The 19,186-nt window shown below is 44.1% G+C and overlaps 1 protein-coding gene across 6 annotated transcripts in view; it reads right to left on the bottom strand.

Moving 5' to 3' along the window:
* Window positions 1–348: 348 nt before the first annotated feature.
* GAPVD1 (GTPase activating protein and VPS9 domains 1) overlaps window positions 349–19,186 on the bottom strand; it is a 60,624-nt gene continuing 41,786 nt past the window's right edge. For 4 of the 6 annotated variants that reach the window (XM_037037020.1, XM_037037023.1, XM_037037022.1 and 1 more), the window contains 13 exons: window positions 17,803–17,880; window positions 16,774–17,138; window positions 14,902–14,989; window positions 13,825–13,905; window positions 10,327–10,449; window positions 9,166–9,295; window positions 7,295–7,404; window positions 6,873–7,032; window positions 5,602–5,789; window positions 4,923–5,136; window positions 3,015–3,087; window positions 2,037–2,234; window positions 349–1,073 (listed from right to left, as the gene is read on the bottom strand). In XM_037037020.1, the coding sequence (XP_036892915.1) occupies window positions 933–1,073; window positions 2,037–2,234; window positions 3,015–3,087; window positions 4,923–5,136; window positions 5,602–5,789; window positions 6,873–7,032; window positions 7,295–7,404; window positions 9,166–9,295; window positions 10,327–10,449; window positions 13,825–13,905; window positions 14,902–14,989; window positions 16,774–17,138; window positions 17,803–17,880 (1,949 nt within the window). In that variant the 3' untranslated portion in view covers window positions 349–932. The remainder of the gene's footprint in view (window positions 1,074–2,036; window positions 2,235–3,014; window positions 3,088–4,922; window positions 5,137–5,601; window positions 5,790–6,872; window positions 7,033–7,294; window positions 7,405–9,165; window positions 9,296–10,326; window positions 10,450–13,824; window positions 13,906–14,901; window positions 14,990–16,773; window positions 17,139–17,802; window positions 17,881–19,186) is intronic. The other 2 variants (XM_037037024.1, XM_037037025.1) reach the window with 1 other exon arrangement.

Here is a 19,186-nt window from a genome sequence, read left to right as displayed (position 1 = left end):
AGGGTGGTAGGCGGCTCCGTTGGTGGTTCCTACGCTATATATAGTATTTCAGGTAAGAACCACAAAAAGGCATTAGGTATCTACCACTCCTTTGTAGGTAACGTGGGCGACTGACCATCTCTCCCCCACTACGGGCTCAGAGAGTCCCCAGTGAGAAAGGCCAGGTGACACGATTTTCACAGCCCTCATCGGGTGAGGCGGTCCGGGCCCCAACCCCACACTAGGGAGTTCCACACGCTGTACTGCACTTTCATGAGTATTTCTGTGCACTTTTTTGGTTTCTGATTTTAAGCTCAGCTTCAACGTTGTCAAGGAAACCATTTCACAAGAGGGTACATCACAATCCACTACCAGCAACATCCCTTGTTTATTAGAATCCGAAGATGTCCATATTACATCAAATATAAATATATATTATATTTACATTTCCTTCTTAGCTTTTTGACTTAGGTGAGTGTACTTATAGGTAATGCCACGCACGCCACCCCCTTCACGGCCCTCAGTGCGGACCGTATTTCCCTCCCCAGGTGTCTGTGGGTTCGACAGCATCTTCAGAGAGAGACACTGTTCTTTCTTGTTCAATAAAAGGAAACAATGGTTACCCATGAATAGAGATCGAGAAATTTTCTAGGAGATTTTGCTTAGTTTTTTAGTATTTCAAATACCTGAAAAATGTGGTCCCTTTTTGCAATACTATTCTCTACTTGGGGACGAGAAAATAAAAAATGCAACTCAGAAAGGAAAAGAGCCCAAAGAAAAGAGAACCTGCTTGTTAACTCATTAATCTGTTTAGTAAAGATCTGCTTTAAAATGTCTGAAATGCTGTACAACATTATACAAAACAATCTTCAGCCTTCGAAGCAGCTGGTACGTTTTCTTAGACACCTGTCCGCCCACGTAACAGCCCGCCGCCCCGGAGGGCCAGGTCTCGGTCACTTCCGGTCATCGATGGTTTTGATGAACTCCACGGCCGCAGTGAACTGCATCCACCAGTAGGACTCCTCCCCCGTCAGGCAGCCGGCGTAGAAGCTGCTGATGTACTGAACAGTGGACAGCAGGCAGGGTGGGTTTGCCTAGAAAAGTGAAAAACAGAAGAGCCAGTTAGATGTGTATCTCTGCAAAAATCATTTACGTTAACGTCTTCAAATGTTTTCCTCTGAAAGAAATACTCGTCCTTTTGTAGATGATCCCCAAATTCCCTTTTTGGAACTATTTTGTGACCCACAGCTATGACGAGCAACAACAGTATCCTGGAAAGGCAAGCCAGGCTCTAATTCCAGCTGAACTACCTGGAGCTTCCCACGCTTGCAAGGCACGTAACCCTCCTGGTCCTTTACAAGCCTGAACCAACCCCAGGGCACTTACTCAACCCCTCAGGACTCCAGAACGTCAGGGAAGAAAATAAATGCTGAAGGCAAACTGGATTATAACTGGTGAGTAAGTGCAGGCAGAATCAACTAACAAAGAAACAACTAGAAAGGATAGTGTGTCCTCTGTTACGAGAGGCAACAGAACATCTGCTTTTCCACTTTCTTCACCTATGAAGAAAGGACACAGGTGTGTTAAGTGGTTAGGCAGACAAGCCAAGACTTGTTTCTTAAACAAGCTTAAATTGGTATATCACAAGCAGAAGAGAGAAGAGCAGGCTAACGGGGTTATACAGGCTGATCACGCACCGATCCTACGGGTTTCTGACTCGGGAGTCCAGGCTGTAGAAGTGAATACTGCAACGTTAAGAATTAGTAAGGTGTGTGTCAAACGCACACTCATTCCTTCACTCACTAACTGTATACTGAGCCCCAACCAAGAACTTCAGGCACTGCTTTAAAAGCTGAAAACGTTCACTAGGAACCTGGTTCTCCCATTGCTCCTTTTGAAACCCCTCACTTCCGGACAGAAAACATTCAACGTTAGACATTCTTTCTGGGTAACACAGAGCTTGAGGCTTGGAACAAAGCCAAGGTCTCTATCAGCCTGGGAAGCCCTGGTCAGAATGGCAAACTGACTGTTGTCACTGGCAGTGTTTCAGGGCCCACCTTTATCAACACGAACACCAGAACAGGGACGAAGTCATCCGCTCCAGGGACGGAGTCCTCGTTGGCCAAGCTCAGGAGGTTCATGATGGTGGAGCACATTCGCAGGATGCACTGCACTTTGTCCCGGGGGGTCTTGTAAGCACTTATGGTCCTGATCTCTGACTGTGCCGACGGCCACGGCGCCTCCCGAAGGTAGACCTGAGACACCGCACACAGGCAGACACAGCTTGAACCGAGGGGCCGCACAGGCCAAGCGCACAGCGGGGCCGCCAGGGGAGTCTCCCCCTCTTCAGGAAAACCAGACTGCGGTCCTTCTGCCGGCCACTGAAGACTGAAGCTTAACTCTTAAACTTTTAAATAATTTGCTTTGAATTTTAAAATAAGGCAACCTAGATATGCACGGAGGAAACGGCACACAATAACACAGAACCTAGAATTCATAAAATTTCAATCTTAAAACAGTGAGAATGGAACTTCTCTGAATGCAGAAGCTTTTGGTTTCAAAGACACAAACAAGCTTCTTATAAAAGAAAATAATTTATAAATTATTATGCACATTTGCTGCAGTAGTTCTAGGAATAACAGATTCAAACAACCAAAGACAATTAAAAATTTTATGCTAATCAATGTTCCATTAGTGGGGATTTTAATAAATCCAGCAGAAAGCTCAATTACCTGGAATTTTCCTATATTCTAAGAGCTTTATTTTATAAGAGGTAAAAACTCCGTTATCAGCAACTAAAAGGTAACCGGGTGTCACACTCAGGTTCAGGTCCCTCACTCTGAAGGGAGGCGCTCCTCGGCCACCCCTCCACCGGGTCAGTGTGGAAGGACCTTCCAGAACCTCAGCTGGACCGACGCAGCTCTAGTGCACATGGTGGCAGGTGGTTTACACGCCTCCCTGAGAACCGTGTCGCACACACGGGGCACCACGCAGCCCTAGCCCGCACCGCCACCCACGCGGGACAGCCGCCTCACCTCCGGGATCTGAAGATCTCTGTGGTTCGCAGTCACTACTTTAGACAACCTCTGAATGTGCTCGTGCAGGACCCTGCAAACCCCAGAACAAATACGTAAATACATGTTTCAGAGAAGAAGGTACACAAAGGGTCATAATTGATTTTTGAAAACACTTCAAGTATTTCAGACTTATTTCTAGATGCAGATTACAATTACAGTTCAGAATGCCTCTTAGCTGTAGGTATTCTACCTTGTTAGAAAAGTCACATCTGGGACCTGCTTGGAACTGCTAAGTGAGCAGGGGTGCCTGCCCCCAGAGCAGGGAAGTCCCTCCTTCCCAGACGAGGGCAGCACTCAGGGCGAAGGGAGAGGAGCCCTAAGCTCACGAACTGCCTGGACACACTAATCAGTAAACAGGCTGCCAGGAGGTGGAGGACCAACGGCCGGAAACCAAAGACACTTAGATGGAGAAGGGACTCAGAACACACAACCTCTCATTTCACTGGTGAAAATAATTCGGCTTCAACGGGTGAAGGTTTTGGCTAAGGCCACACAGGAGCTAAACCCAGCTTTCCCGGCTTCTAGTTGTTCTTTCCAGAATATTGTGTTAGCTCATCCTCTACAAAACCCACAGAAATACTATGGAGGAGAAGGAAGAAATAACCTGCTTCAAAGTGGCTCTTTGCAGTCTGAATGTCCTTATTCCGTATCCCTCGCTAAAAGCCAAGAGCTAGCTGGCACCTGGCATATTAAGGACAGAGGCCTGGGGGCCCCCTGGGGGGCCAAACAAGTGAGCATCAGGTTGGATGGACCCTCACCCATCCAGAGGAAAGTGAACTCCCTCCGATGTGCACACTGTATCTTGTAACTTGCATGCAGAACAGTCCAACCAAAACGGCTCACTACCCACCCAGAGATCCTGCTACACGTCCCTGCCACAGCCGGTCGCTGTCACAGCAGGGGGCACAGTGGCCACCTCAACGTGCTGGGAACAGAAACGGGTTGTAAAGCAATGCTCAAGAAATGCAGAAGAGGAAGAAGAAAACCGCTAAATCATCCAGTTTCACTTGCCCCCAAATGACCAGTTTCCCTTGCAGGTATTTATTTTGTAGGATTAAGCTTTAGGATTAGTTTCTAAAATCAACTTTCCTGAGATGTAAGTTACATACCATATAATTCTAGACATTTTTTGATATTCAAACACATAACTTTTCATTCCTAATGAACAATGAACCCCAGCCAAGCCCTGTGCTCCAGGATGAGACAGAGTGGCTGAGAACAAGCATCCCTCGCCTGTTTTCAGGGGGCAGCATCGGGGGATGGGGCACTCATCAGGTGCCCCACGAACCAGGGCACAGGAGCAGGGGCGATTCTGCCCTCCACCGGACATCTGGCAGTGTCTGGAGACCTCTGTGGTTCTCACAGCAGGTGCCGGATGACTGGCTCTCCTGTGTAGAGCCCAGGGAGGCTGCTGAACTCCTCCAACGCACACGACAGCCCCCGCAGCTGAGAACCACCCCCCGCAGCTGAGAACCACCTGGTCAGCCGTGCCAGGCTGAGACTTGTGACTCTAACAAATGAGAAAGGTAACAGGCCCGAGAGCCCTGACAGGGACGTGAACCTCGTCAAAAAGGCCAGGAAGGTTTCCCCGAGTCACGATCTGAAGGCAAGGCAGAGCCGGGGAACAGACAGCAGTGGTGCCCTCCGGACGCCCAATTCGTACGCCCCTCTGCCTGGTGCCCCACACCCTGAAAACTGGGCAATATCGTCCCTCTTGATTTTGTAACTTCGATGGGTGAAAAGTGGTGACAACATGCTTCTGTCTCAGATACCGAGTCTCACGGACAGCTTGTCTGAAACACAGGGCCTGCTGAGGCCCCCTTACGTGGTCCAACCCAGGCACCGAACACAGAAGCAAGCACTCACTGGTCACGAAGTGTGTCCCCGTCCTGGTTAGGGTAGAAAGCAAGCTTGAAAATCCGATTCATCACACTCCGTTCAATGGCCAGCTGCGCATCCTGAAGCTGCTCCTCACTCGCATTTTGCCATATGGCGTCCTGGGCCATCACGCCGTAAAGGTACTTTAGGAAATCTTCTACCTGAGCAGTTTTATCATCAGCTGCTGTGAGTTTCTGAAAGTCTCCAATGCAAAATAGTAATTTTTAAAATATACTATCTGAATAATTTTAAAAAGAATACTATAAAAACTTTAATCACTAGCTATGTAAATAGTATGTTCTTATGTCTGGACATGGTTTATTTTAGGAGAATATGCAGCCAAATCACTAAAACCAGGAGAAAGGTAAGAGAGATAGAAAAGCTGAAGAGCAGGGGTGTGTTATTAAAGTGATATACTTTGGTTTAAAAAATGAAAAAAACTGTATGGATCCACAACTCTACCAATTTTGTCGATTTTTAAATAAACTACAGATATTCAATAAAAAATGTACTGTTTGACAGCAAAGTTTAATTAAGAGTCCACACAATGACTGGGAGTTTGAGGAACTGCTTAGACGTGCAGGCTCTCCAACCAGCAAAGCCAAACCTCCAAGTCTTCCCAGTAACACGTGGCTGCAGGGACGCTCGCGCCAAGGTCGCCGGTTACCTTGAATGAACTCCCTGATCTTCTTTTCTTTGCTCTCCAGCAGCAACCTCACGCAGACGGTGGTGAAGTACCGATTGGCCACCTCCTTGTCCCGCAAAACCCTCTGCAGCAGCCTTTCCAGATGAGCCTGCGTGGTCTGCAGTCCTTGTCGGCAGCGAGTGAGGTAAGCAATATAGGGGGCCCTTTTCCTGAAAGGAGATATGCTTTGCAGGACACCAGATATATCTTTGGAGACTAAGAGTCCTAATTTTTCTTTAAAAAACAGATTACTTCACAGATTTTGGTTTTGCAAATGCACCACGTCAGGCTGCAGACAACTGTCTTGAGGATGAATTATGCAGCCAGCCCAATAAACAGACCCACTCTCCTGGGCTGACCATTCAGCTACCGAATTCACTAACCACAGCTGAGTCCCTTCACACTTCTGGTCTGTTTTATATTGGAGCAGTCTCCATGCTAATAGGACCTCATACCTCATACCTAACAAGAAACTGACTGCTACAGAAAACTCGAGTAAGAAAAAAATGCAGGTTACTATACCACTAGATCATTAAACACACCACCAATTATCTGCATACAGTCTAAATGAAACAATCATTAGCGCACCCGTGCCCTAAGCCTCCAAGCCACTTCACTTCCTAAGCACCTCCATTATGTCCTTGTCCTTAACTGTTAGCAAGGGACTGGTCCTGGACAAAGGGCAGCAATTCCTAGGCCTCTGGCTGCCTGTCTGATCCAGGGATGTATGTAGTCTTCCCTATCACCCATAAAAAAGTGAAAATGAGCCCTGGCTGGAGTGGCCCAGTGGATTAGCGCCAGCCTGTGAACCAAAGGATCACTGGTCTGATTCCCAGTCAGGGCACATGCCTGGGTTGTGAGCCAGGCCCCAGTAGGGAGCACACAAGAGGCAACACACATTGATGTTTTTCTCCATCTCTTTCTCCCTCCCTTCCCCTTGCTCTAGAAATAAAAAATAAATTAAAAATCTTTTTAATAAAGTGAAAATGATATCCTAGTTATCCTGGCCTCACCTCTGCTAAAGCTCTTTTGTACAATGCTTATTTATGTAAAGGGCACTTCTCTGTTTGTAAGAGCTGCTCACTTATAACCACATTTCCAGACTAAATAGCCAATGTGCTCCCCGGGAATCTACAGCCAGGTAAACGTAGCCAGGCACGTTGCAGTGAGCCTAGGTTCACTCCCCAAATAAGGACGGAGGAGGACACGCTTCCCACTGGGACAGGCCCGCAGGCGAGCGGCCGGGGCACTACCTGTAGTCCTCGGCAATGGAGGCCAGCAGTTTCCTGCACGTCCTGTTATCGAAGCGGCACACGCAGCGCATTGTTTCTTGCAGTTGAGCCATTAAGTTCTTATCTTGTAAGTTAATTGCTTCAGCTATCTGAACTTTTAAGAAGCATACGATTTCGTTGTCTAAACAAAAAAAAAATAAGAATTCTATTACTGCTGAGAAAATGCATGTGCTTACGTAAACGGTGCTAGATCTAAGCTGAACTGCCGACCTCAATGCAAGAACCCTACAGTGATCAAAGTGCCCTTGGCTGAGCGTAATATCAATGTATGAAGCTGAACCACCTGGAGCTGCTGTGACGCTTCAATACAGTTGACCACTGGCAATTTCATATGGTTCAACCTACAAATGTAGGAAAAAACAAACTGTCACATAGCTACCTACCTTCTGGGTCTGTGTGGTCGGGCAGACCGTTCCTTGTTGAATGGGTTAGCATTGGGAAAGCCACAGAGTCCGCAGAGCAAAGAGCCAGCCTCAGTTTCTTTTTGGCGTCTCTGAAAGTGAGTTGGAAGTTCATTAATGTCTATGTCCAGATATGGCCACATTTTACAAACACTGACTGTGTGAACTAACATGCTACCTCAGGACTCAAATATCTCAAGTGTTCATAAATAAAAGGTGATCTTAAAGCTACTGACACCTCACTTAAAGGAACAGGCTTCCCAGTTACCAAGGAGCAAGGATGTAAAAGTGCTCTGGGCAGGGGCCATTCTATAAAGTCACCAAAACCGAGCAAGTGACTTCTGCCCTGCTGGCACGTGCGGAGAACTGGGACGGGCACCCAGAATGCCTTGCCCGAGAGCTCTCGACAAGTGTTGATCCAGCCACTAGACAAGCTCGGGATCGGACAAGAAGCCCGTTCTTACTGCCCTCGTGCTGGACTCCTTCTTGGCTGAGCCAGACCTGCTTCCTTTCAACTTCCAGCTACCGAAGCACCTACCAGCACCCAGGACAGAGCGCCCTTCAGTAACATGTTGCCCTCCACAACAATGCAGCTCTCTTCATGCTGAGAGATGCCACCGACATTCTTTTTCTTTAATTTAATCTTTATTGTATTTATTTCCCATTAACATTCAGTCCCCTTACGCCCCTCTCCCCAGCAATCACCACACTGTTGTCCATGTTCATAAGTCCTTTTTCCTTTTTGCTCAATCCCTCCACCCACCTTACCCCTCACCTGCAGTCACCAACATTCTTTTATCTGGAGTGGACATGGCCCTTTCTGGTCCTGCAGGGCATGGACCAGAGCTTTTTCACAATGTCCAAAGCTGCCACCCAAAGCAAAAACTTGAAACACCTCCGAGAACAGGCCAGAGTCTGCCCCTCCTGCAGAACTACCACTTGTCCACGTCACCCAACTGGCTGAGTCCTCCCCTACTGGCTTGTTTCCTATAGGTCGAGTGATTTACAGACCAAGCCTATCAAAGGTAATATTCACCCACTTTGCAAAGACTAATAAAATACATAATGATAAAGTCATGGCTGAAAAATAAAAGTTATCTGTTACTCCAATTTTATTGCAATAAAAAAATATAAAGCTGCCCTGCTAGTGTAGCTCAGTGGATTGAGCACAGACCTGTGAAGCAAAGGGTCACTGGTTTGATTCCCAGTCAGGGCACATGCCTGGGTTGCAGGCCAGGTCCCCAGTAGGGGACACATGAGAGGCAACCACATATTGATGTTTCTCTCCCACTCTTTCCCCTTCCCTTCCCCTCTCTCTAAAAATAAGGAAATAAAATATAAAGAATAAAGCTTTGTAATATTTACAAATAAAATGATGCACTGGTTGGAGTTTTCTTTAAACTAATGGGGGAAGTAAATATGAACAACACTGGCCATGGATTGGGGGCTGCTGAATCTGGGAAACAAGGAGGGTGACAAAACAGGGGGCGAGAGCCGGTCTCCAGGGGACAGTGGGTTAGTCAAGGACTCTGCAAAGGACCCCACCTCCCCCTTCACCCTCCCCCAACATTTCTCACTTGGCCTACTTTGTAGGGGCACAGGCACTGCCACGTGTTTCATTTTAATTACTTCTGTGGTGCCTGGGAGCATAGCGAGGTTTTCTTTTATCCCTAAATTAAAGTTTCGATACTGGGCAGCCGAACATGAAGCAGAGTCTTCTCAGTAAACGGCCATTGCATTCTCATCTCTCTGCTCTACACATTTAAGAGACTCAACGCATCACCTGACTTGAGGTGGCTGCAACGGTGATGAAAAGCCCAACCCCAGAGCCCTAAAGCCTGTAGGAGGAATACCTGTAAGAGAAAGCTGAGTCCTGAGGCTGGGCCGCTTGGCTTGCAGAGTCTGGCAGATCATCGGCTGAGATGTTTTGCAGTGTTTCATCTCGAGGAGAATCATGTGCACTTTCCCCATCACCCATAACCTCTAAACAAACCCACCCCCAAAAAGGTAATTAGGTTAATGGCACTAGCAGTTAATTCCGAGCAACTCAGAGATAAGTTAGCACTGTGCTTTACAACAAGAGTTCTTTGAAAAAGAAAACTTCTAACATTTAAACAAGATAATGGATAGGGATGATAGCGTATCAAGAGATCACTTATTGAGAAGAGAATGGTTTTGTTTCTCATACCAATCCTAATTGAAAAAAAATGAGTCTTTATTAATTTAATAAAGATAATGCTCTGTGATCAGAATCACTGAACCACAGAACTTAAAGGGGCCTCCAAATCATTTTAACTAACACCTAACATGTCATGTCGTGGACATGGAAACTGCCCTGGGGGACAGCTGCAAACCCCTTCACTGGCCATCAGCTGAGTGGACCGAGTGCTCAGGGCCCCCAGTCCCCTCCCCAGTGCTTCTCCCACGGCCATGATGGAGCTGGGGGTAAGCTCACGAATGCAGCTGGGGGGCGCCATGACAATTTTATGTTTTAACTAATCAATTTAGAAAAGACATGCATGTATAAAATCAAAGAGAATAAAGAAGTTCCTTGGTGTAATAAAGATAATGTGCATATACAGAAAAATATTCTTAGGAGATAATTTCAAGTGCGTCAAGAAAAACCAAATAGAGAAAAAAATATGAGAAAATCTTAACTGATGTCTATTTAGAGAAAATATGGACCTTCATTGTATTATTTTTTTCAACTTTTCTGGAAAAAAAGTTGTACTATTTTTTGAAAAAGTTCAACTTTTCTGTCATTTTCACCTCTCCCCACGCTCCCCCTCTTAGTTTTCTCCCAGAGACGCTCGGTACACACACCAGCACCAACACAAGCAGTACACAAGCTACACTTTCACAGGCTTTCATCTCCTGTTCATTTATCTTGAGGACTGGACCATATTTTTCATACAGCTATTCAAAAGCAGCTAAAGTAAGGCTACTTTTAATGCAAATTGCCTCTATCACTGTGATATAAAAGTTAATATTCAAATCCTGATCATGGTCATCACCTGCACTCTCATAGTTGGCCATGGCTCCGTCACTGGGGCTGGTCCGTTTGATGGCGTTCCTGTACTTGTCTAGAATGTCCTCAGCGGCCTGAGCCTGGGCACTGAGTCTAGGGCTGGGATCATCTGCAGGGAAAGGAGAGTGAGAGAATGAGCACCCCTCGGTTTGGACCGACTCTGCTGTTAGTACGACACCAGGAGCATAATCCCAAAGGCCGATTAGGAGGTGAGACGTAAAAAGAGCACATATCTCAGTGTTAAGAGGCACCATGCAGCTGCCCACGCCTCCCACTGCTAGGTCTGAGAACCTTGCCAAAGCACGGAATTGGGAGGACTGGCTCCACTTTCTCATCATCGCCAGAATTCTGCATGACAGTGTCAATAAATTCAGTGCAGACTGAATGGATGATGGGTTTCTAAAGTGCTGACACTCAAACCACTGTTATTAGCAATTCATGCTAACAGAACGTCCAACAATGCATTTTCATATGCGGACTTCATTTATTCAGACATCTCCATGCTGAAGGAGCAAAAAAAGTAGTATTTAAACTGAGAATTAAAGCCTTTTAAATAACAATAGAAATTGCCTTCCTCCATCCTCCTTCCTGGATTTCTCTCTCTACATCAGATTTGAAAACATCACATTTTCATATTCTGCCTCGCTGGCTCGCACCCTGACACGCAGCCGCTGGAGCAGCGTACTTCTGTGCACGCCGTGGTGCTGGAGGGGCCCCTAGAGAAGCTAGACATTGCTGGGGAGATCTGGAGTTGTACCTGGGGTGCACGGAGAAAAAGCTATCACAGTCACAGAGGCAGCACTGCTTACTGGCAGGACCACTCTCCTGTCAGCAATATCAGCACATCAAAATGTTTTCCTGCCATCGAATTGATTAACAATTATTAAAGCAAAGGACTGCTACAGATCTATGGAATATAATGTAGTTCCCTAGTGAAATTTAAACTCCTGGGGTAGATCTAAGCCAGGCAGGTAACTACCATAAATGCCCACATTCTGATAGAATCCCATTTTTTAAGAAGTCAAAAAATCACATAAAAATCACTAGAATTTATGTGTGTGTTAACAGCAGCTAGTATTAACAGCAGCTAACATTTACTGAGCACTCACCCCGTGCCAGAGATTGTGCTAAGCATATCGTACATAAATGACCTCAATCAATCACTGCGCCGAACCTGCAGGGGGTGCTGTCACCCCCACTTTACAGAAGAGGAAATTGAGGTGTATGAGAGTTTAAGTATTTATGTTCACAGGCTCTTCTTTTGTTTCCATAAAAAGTATTTATTATTTTTGTCTCCATAAAATTGTAGTCAACTGTAGAGAGCAAGGATTTCCAAAGTAATTTAATCTTTCTGCTATAATGGCATTTGAATGCATGATAAGAATTGTAATCTGATCTCTTCGAAATGTAAACTCATAAAGCCTTTTTCATTACAAAAAAAATTTTTTGGAGAGGGCATACTTTTTACTATTGGTTTGGAATGCTGTTGAGACTCTTTTGAAAAAAGAACAATAAAATTTGGCTAAACACAGTAAAAGCCATAATGTTGCTCATAAACCTTATTTCTATAATGCTACTCTTAAAAATTTTATCCCAGGAAAATAATAAAAACAAACAAAAACTGCTACACATATGAAGCTGTGAGCAGTATTTTCATAGTAATAGTTAGAGTCGATCTAACTATCCAAAAGCAAGAGAAGGTTTGCATCGCAGTAAAATCCTATGATAGGTCATCTCAGAACCAATGACAATTATTAACAAACCATCTATGCCTAGAAGAAATTTGGGAGAGTGTTGATGAAATAACACGTGATAGAAGAATGCACTTAAATACACGTTCTGATTCAGTCATGAGAAGCCATGAACAAATATGAAAACACTGGAAGAGAACATGAAAAAAAGAAATGCTTAGGATGGTGGGATTATGGGCAGACTGTTAAGAAATCTCCTTTCATAGCTTTTTACAATGGATTTAATGATGATTTTCAATGGGTCATTAGTTAAGACTGTGTAGAAGTTTCTGCACCAGTAGAGAAGTTAAATGGCTTGAATTAAACATAAAGAAAATGAAATATTTTAGGAAAAAAATTTACCCTACCCTATTGTAGCTTCCCATTTAAGTACCAAGAATCAGGAAAAATGTATTGCCCAAAGAAAGTAAGTTCTCCAAAACTATCAATTCAATATTATCAAAACATGAGGTTTCAAGAAGAGTATTTATCCCACTCTGCAAACGCTGGCAGTGTCCTACCACTGGAAATATGGTAGGGAAACGTAAGTGTATGGCCAAAAGAATGCCTTTGCAACTCTGCTCAGTAAGCCTGTAAGTTCCTGAAGGACAGGGGTTGTGTGCGATCTGACTTAACACCTACAACACTTAGCACAGTGCCCAGCGTGAGTCAGACGTTCAACAAATACTGGCTGATTGAACGAGATGGGCTTGACTGCTCTCCGCAGGGACCCAAGGCCGGGCAGCACAGCTCCTGCTGTCTGGAACCCTCCATTCCAGGAAGGGCATGCACCCAGCAGGGCGGATGCTGGGCAGGGAGCTACCTCTAAACAGCACCAGACACCAGAATAGCATGCACTGAAATGGGATTCTACCGGTACGAATGCTGAGCTTTGAGGAGGATGTTCTTTTGAAACCTATCTCGTTTTTAAATAAAAACCTTCACTTTAACTTAGCAGAACATAATTTAAAATCAAGATAAGAAAAATGAGGTGAGAAATTAATTCCGCTCTGGATGCTCTGTCATCAGTAGTGCACAGCTACCGAACTCAAGGCTGCGTCAGTAACACTACTCTTCTCACGCTCTTTCCTTTCAGGTACTCGTTCAAAATGTGCCAAAAAGCAGCTGTAAAAACAGAAATGCTGAATAAGGTAAGAACCCAACCCCTAGCTGTATTTTCCTTGGGTCAGATAACAATGATAAAATGATTCAAGCTGTAAACAATTAGTGAGGTTTATAAACTTACGATATCGTTTAAACACACACTTTATGACAAAAAAGGAAATTAGGTAAAACAGAATTTCACTGTGATCCTGAATAGTCAAAAGCTACAGGCGGAAGTCAATTTAGAATTCTACGATCAACGTGAGAGAAAACCACTCAATCACTGACCCAAAGGCATGGCATGCAGAGCACTGAAACCAGCACCGCACTCCCTAAAAGGCACTCCGCGTCATCACCCCGCTCAGCTGTCGGGCTGCAGGGTGTGTCTAGAGGCCCAGGACCGGGGCCTCATCATAAACGGAAGCTATGATAATGAGGATGATGATGGTGGTGGCGGTCTGCAGGAAGAGCACACTGAGGTTCACTGTGGCTGCCGACTGGTAACCACAAAGCTACAAAGAACATACTCCCCACTGTACACACACAGACACACTCTTCTAAAAAGGCAACGCTTATGGCACCCAAGAAAAAGTGTTATGAAATATGTGCTCTGGGAATGAAGGAGCCAGGAAGTCCATGGGTCTACAAACCTGTGAGTGTTGAGAATCTGTCAGGCCCCAGATCATCTTTGTCTTTTTCTTGTTTTTCTTTCTTTCTAAATGGTATAGGAGCTGGAAATTAAATAAAGTCAGTAGTGTGACACATAACATACTGCGCTACTCGGAAGACAGCAGTCATTTGGGTTAACTGGCGTGCCGACATTTCTAAGTGAGAGGAAGGTGAAAAGTTTAAAAGCTAAGAAATCCCAAGTGTCCATTGATAATAGTTTTTACAACAGCACTGAGGGTTCTTAAAGAAGCTTTCGGAGTCGTCTGCCACAGGAAGAATGAATTAACAGGAGTCTACTGGGACTAAGTCAAAACCACTGCCTCCGCACCTCTGCTCAAAAACAACGCGGTCAAAGCCCTGAGCCTCCTCCTGCCCTCCTCCTCCGCAGAACCGAGCGCAGCGCCAAGCCTGTGCTCCTCGGCACCTGACCTGACCGCCTCGGGGCGGAGAAGAGGCCTTCGGAAGAAGTCACTAGCTTTAATCCTGGAGGATCTCTCCTTTCAGGAAGAGACGCTTTTGCAAACTCAAATCCCAGTATCTATTGGTATGATGCCAGGCTATGCACAAAAAAAAAGCAAACGATTTTATACAACTACCTCTCCAAATTAGACACTCACTAATAAGGTATAAATAGTCTCAAAGAACATAAAGGTTAAAAGCTGAACTTTATTCCAGGAATGTAAAGGATGAATTTCAAATTTTCAGTTTAATTCCTGACAGCATCGCTTTCTCCTGCAATAATTATTGGCAATTCGTATGTCGCAAGTCCTACACGTCTACCATCAGGGGGCGTATGATACTTAAACAGCCATGACTTGCATGACCTCCACTTATGAAACTACTACCACTTCCTGCAAAGACCAACAACTGCTGCTTCTAAAGCTCTTCCTCAGTATTTACTTCACCTGCGCGACACCATATTCTTTACCCTGGAAAGAGCTAGAAACAAGCCCAGCAAGCCTCAGAGAGAGAGGAGTTCAGGTATTGGCTCTCTGAAAAAGATTTTGGGGCTTGGCTTCTTATTGCTAATATGGCATTCTAATATTTTATAAAATTACCTTTAGGCATGGCAGAAACAAAACGTTTTCTCCACCAAGGTCTGTTCCTGTCTGATTTCTCATCATCGCTATCTTTGCGTTCTTCAGTCTGTAGGAAAAGTTCGATGCTTTATTTGTAGGTGGGCAGCAGGACAAATTACTATGAAAAGGATTTCATTTAGTCTTCGAAATACAAATACCACTCAGGTTTGTCTTAGAAGCAAAACTGTTCTTATTGCTGTAAAGGAAAATCTGAAACACGGAAGTGCACCCTTCGAGCACCAGACAGAGATCTGCTTGAAGGCAGGCACCGTCTCATCCCTGTTAGTAAACTGAGGGCTTGATGAGGAGCCTGGCACAGTGTGGGCACCCACATACATCCTTACAGAGTAAATACAATGCAAGTAACGTCTAGAGGGGTAGTAGACATGGTAGCAACAGCACCGATCACAACACCGAGTCTGGACGGTGTGCCAAACACTGAGTGTAAAGATATATGCTGTCTCATTGAAACCTCACAGTAGCCTTAGGAGATAAATGCTATTATGAAGCCCTTCTTAGAGATGAGAGGTTATCACTCATCTTCCCCAAAGTCACACAGTCTGTATGTGGCATGGCTGGGACTCAAACTTAGATCTGCCCAACTTCGACATTCAAGTTTTGATCACCAATGATGCTGAACTGTCATCGGGACCACATGTCGAAAGACAGGAACTATAATTCTTTGACTAGCCCATCGCGTGACCTTAGACAAATCATTCGATTTCTGTTTCTACAAAACAGGAATTAAAAATATTTTCTCTAAGAGCATTCATGTAGAAGGGGCTCCCAGAAACCAAATCAGGGACAAAAATAAATGACAGTAACAAACCCACTGATTAAAATAGAAAGCCATGGGCCCATAGATATAATTAATAAGTGAGTAAATAATAAGTCTGAAAAAACCCAGGATATTTACATATTTTTGAAGTGCCCACTCCCCCACAAAATACTCATTAATTACAAAGGAAAGCAGTAACTTTACAGTGGGGATGCCTGGCAGACCACACCTTCATCAAATGACCCAAATGACCAGCACAAGCAGGGAAAGTGACACACTGTCACATCAGTGATATTCCTGCCGAGGATGACTAAGCTGACACTAGTCATGAGAAAACATCAAACAAGCCCAAATTCTAGAAATGGGCCTGTAATTTTTAAGTGTGTGAAGATCATGAAAGTGAAGGACGATCTGAGAAAACACTCTAGATTGAGACTAAATGACATGACAACTGAATATAAGATGCAATTCTGCACGGGACCCTGTAGAGAGTGTCACTGGAACAACCAGGGGCACATTCACAAACGGGGTGTGAGTGTCGGAGGGTCCGATGCAGTGGTGCGCCAGTCTCCGTCTCCCGGTGCTGACTGCTGCAGTGCATGCAGGAGAAGGCTCCGCGTGTGGGAGACTGCACTAAAGTGGTCTCGGGGGAGGAGCATGGCAGCTCAGGCTGGCAACATACTCTCACATGGTTGGGGGTGGGGTTTTCTCTACTTCCAACTTCTGTGTAATTGTTTCAAAATAAAAAAATAATGCCCATTGGGGGAAAAATAATAGCTAATCATCTCAGAAGAAAACTGTGAGGTTTAAATGAAATTAAATATAAAATTACTTTGATGAAAGTTTAAAAGTGTTACAAAATGCAAGCTATATTACTACAAAACCAAAGTACTATAGTACTTCTAATGGGTTATATGGTTGTGAACTTACTAGATTGACAGATCATCTTTAATTATGACTACTGTCCATCCTTAATCCTCGACGGATATAACCCATGTAATTTTAGATACCAAGGGCATCAGGCAGACAGAAAAGCTGACCACAAATTCGGCAGTGTGGCCTGTGTCCCATACCTCTCCTCTTGAGGAGTCCTTACTCGGGGATGAAGATGACGAATGAGGTGCAGCCACCAAAGAAGTAGCACCAATGGCTGCGGCTGGAGGGAGCTCTTCATTCCCTGGGCGTCGGTTCCAGCTGGGGTCACTCATGGGTCTCCGGACAGAAGACACTATATCAGAGCTCCTGCTGCGAACTAATCTCTCAGGGTAGGAGTGCCTTTGCTTGAATGCCTCCATTTCAGCTGGCGTTAAGACATGGGAGCCAACGTTTGGTAACCTGGCCTCATTTCCTCCCACAGCTCCTTCTAGGATCGGGGGGTCTGGTGGTGGGTGTGATGGCCTGGCATAGTGAACCTTGGGCCTTACCACAGCAGAAGCCCCTGGAACATAGGAAAAAAAGTTTGCAACTGAGACACAAATGACCCAACCAAGGCATTAACAGAGGGTTTTGGTTGAATGCCTTTGTCTGTGATAAGACAAGAGTCAAAAGCTCACTGATGCCCTGGCCAGTGTGGCTCAGTTGGCTGAGTGCCATCCCACCAACCAAAATTTTGATCACAAGTTTGATTCCTGGTCAGGGCCCAGCCAGTTGGGGCACATACGAAGGGCAACCTGATTGATGTTTTTCCTACACATCGATGTTTCTCCCCATCTCTTCCTCTCTCCCTTCCCCTCACTTAAAAAAATAAATATTATTTTTTTAAAAAGTTCACTTGGCCCTGGCTGGTGTAGCTCAGTGGATTGAGCACGGGCCTGCAAATAAAAGGATCGCAGTTCAATTCCCAGTCAGGGCAGATGCCTGGGTTGCAGGCCAGTCCCCAGCAGGGGATGTACAAGAGGCAACCATACATTGATATTTCTCCCCCTCTCTCCTTCCCTTCCCCTCTAAAGATAAATAAATAAAATATATTTTTTAAAAAGCTCACTTGATGATCATTTCACCATATATACAAATATTGCATCGTTTTGCTGTATACCTGAAATATAATGCCATGTCAATTATATCTCAATTTTTTAAAAAAAAAGTTCATTTGACTAGTTTACCTTCATGTGAAGACAGTGGATCGAACATGGCAAGCAGAGACTCCGACTGAGAAGGGGGGGAGGTCAGCTGGTGGGCACCTAAACCAAACAGTGAGGCTGGGTCAGAACTCATGACTCAGAGAGCATTTCAACACTGTGAAAATGGTTCTGACATTTTTCCAGTTTTCAAACTGTTTTAATCAATTAGAACTTGGGGGCATTTCAGGGGAAAAAAATCTAATGAAGGTCAAATTCTTATTACTCCAAATTCCTATTATGCTTTTTTGCTACATACAAGGGTTTTAATTATACTTAAGTGGTCTGTCATCCACATGCCTGTTACTTCTAAGAGCCAAACTAGATCACAGTCAATGCAAAGATCACAGAGCCAGAAGATGTGAATCACCAAAATCTCAGAATGCCAAGCTTCCCTGAGTCTCACCTTCCATCTATAAAAATAGGGGCAACACTACCTACAGAAGGAGTATAAATAAAACCTTGTAGAACTTGAAATTCTAATACTGCTCTCAGCAAATGCCAATTTCTTTTTTTTTTTTTTTAAATATAATTTTTATTTAATTCTTGTTCAAGTACAGGTTTTAATTTCTTAAAAAACTCATATTAAAATGAACACCACATTGTATCATGAAAGAAACTCAAGCTTCTAAAGTGCACTATTTTAAGCTACAGAGTGAAAAACACTCCTCTAAGCCTGTCTAAACAATCAAGATCAGAAATATTAAAATAGGTTGAGTGTACAGAGCCTAACACTTTCAAATGCGTAAAAACTGTTACTCTAGACTTTCTGAATCTGAGCTTTTTTGATAATGAATTACAATGTTGTGTGCCTTTTCATTTTTCCTTTTGTTCTCTATCTTATACTTATCTCCCTTTTTAAAAATTACAGAAATAGTGTATCATTATGAAAGACAGCTTAAAACATGAGTTCTCAAAATTTTAATCTTAGAACACCTTCACATTCTTTAAAATTACAGGCTCATTATATGTATTGATATTTAATTAGAAATTAAAACTGAAAAGATATATATATTTATATGCATATCCACTAAAATATACCCATTAAATGGGAATACAAATGACCCTTTATAGTGAAAAATAGCTATATTTTCCAAAATAAATAAGAAGAGTGACACTGTTTGACACTTTTACAAATCACTATATGGTTAGAAAGAACACAGCTGGATTTTCAAATCTGTTTGTTTTGAATCAGTTGCAATGACATTTTGGTTAGAGACTGTGAAGAAACACTGGCCTCACACGTGCAGTTGGAAAGGGGATGATATTTTAATAGCCTTTTCAGTAATTGCGGATATTCTTCTTTGATACTGTACCAAATCTTGACAAGTAGTTTTTTAAAGGTGAGGTATACCCTAGAATCTGAGAC

Source organism: Sturnira hondurensis, unplaced genomic scaffold (assembly GCF_014824575.4).
Source record: "Sturnira hondurensis isolate 20B ecotype Veracruz unplaced genomic scaffold, ASM1482457v3 Scaffold0022908, whole genome shotgun sequence".
Classification (NCBI taxonomy): Eukaryota; Metazoa; Chordata; class Mammalia; order Chiroptera; family Phyllostomidae; genus Sturnira; species Sturnira hondurensis.
This window is presented reverse-complemented; position numbering and strand designations above follow the sequence as displayed.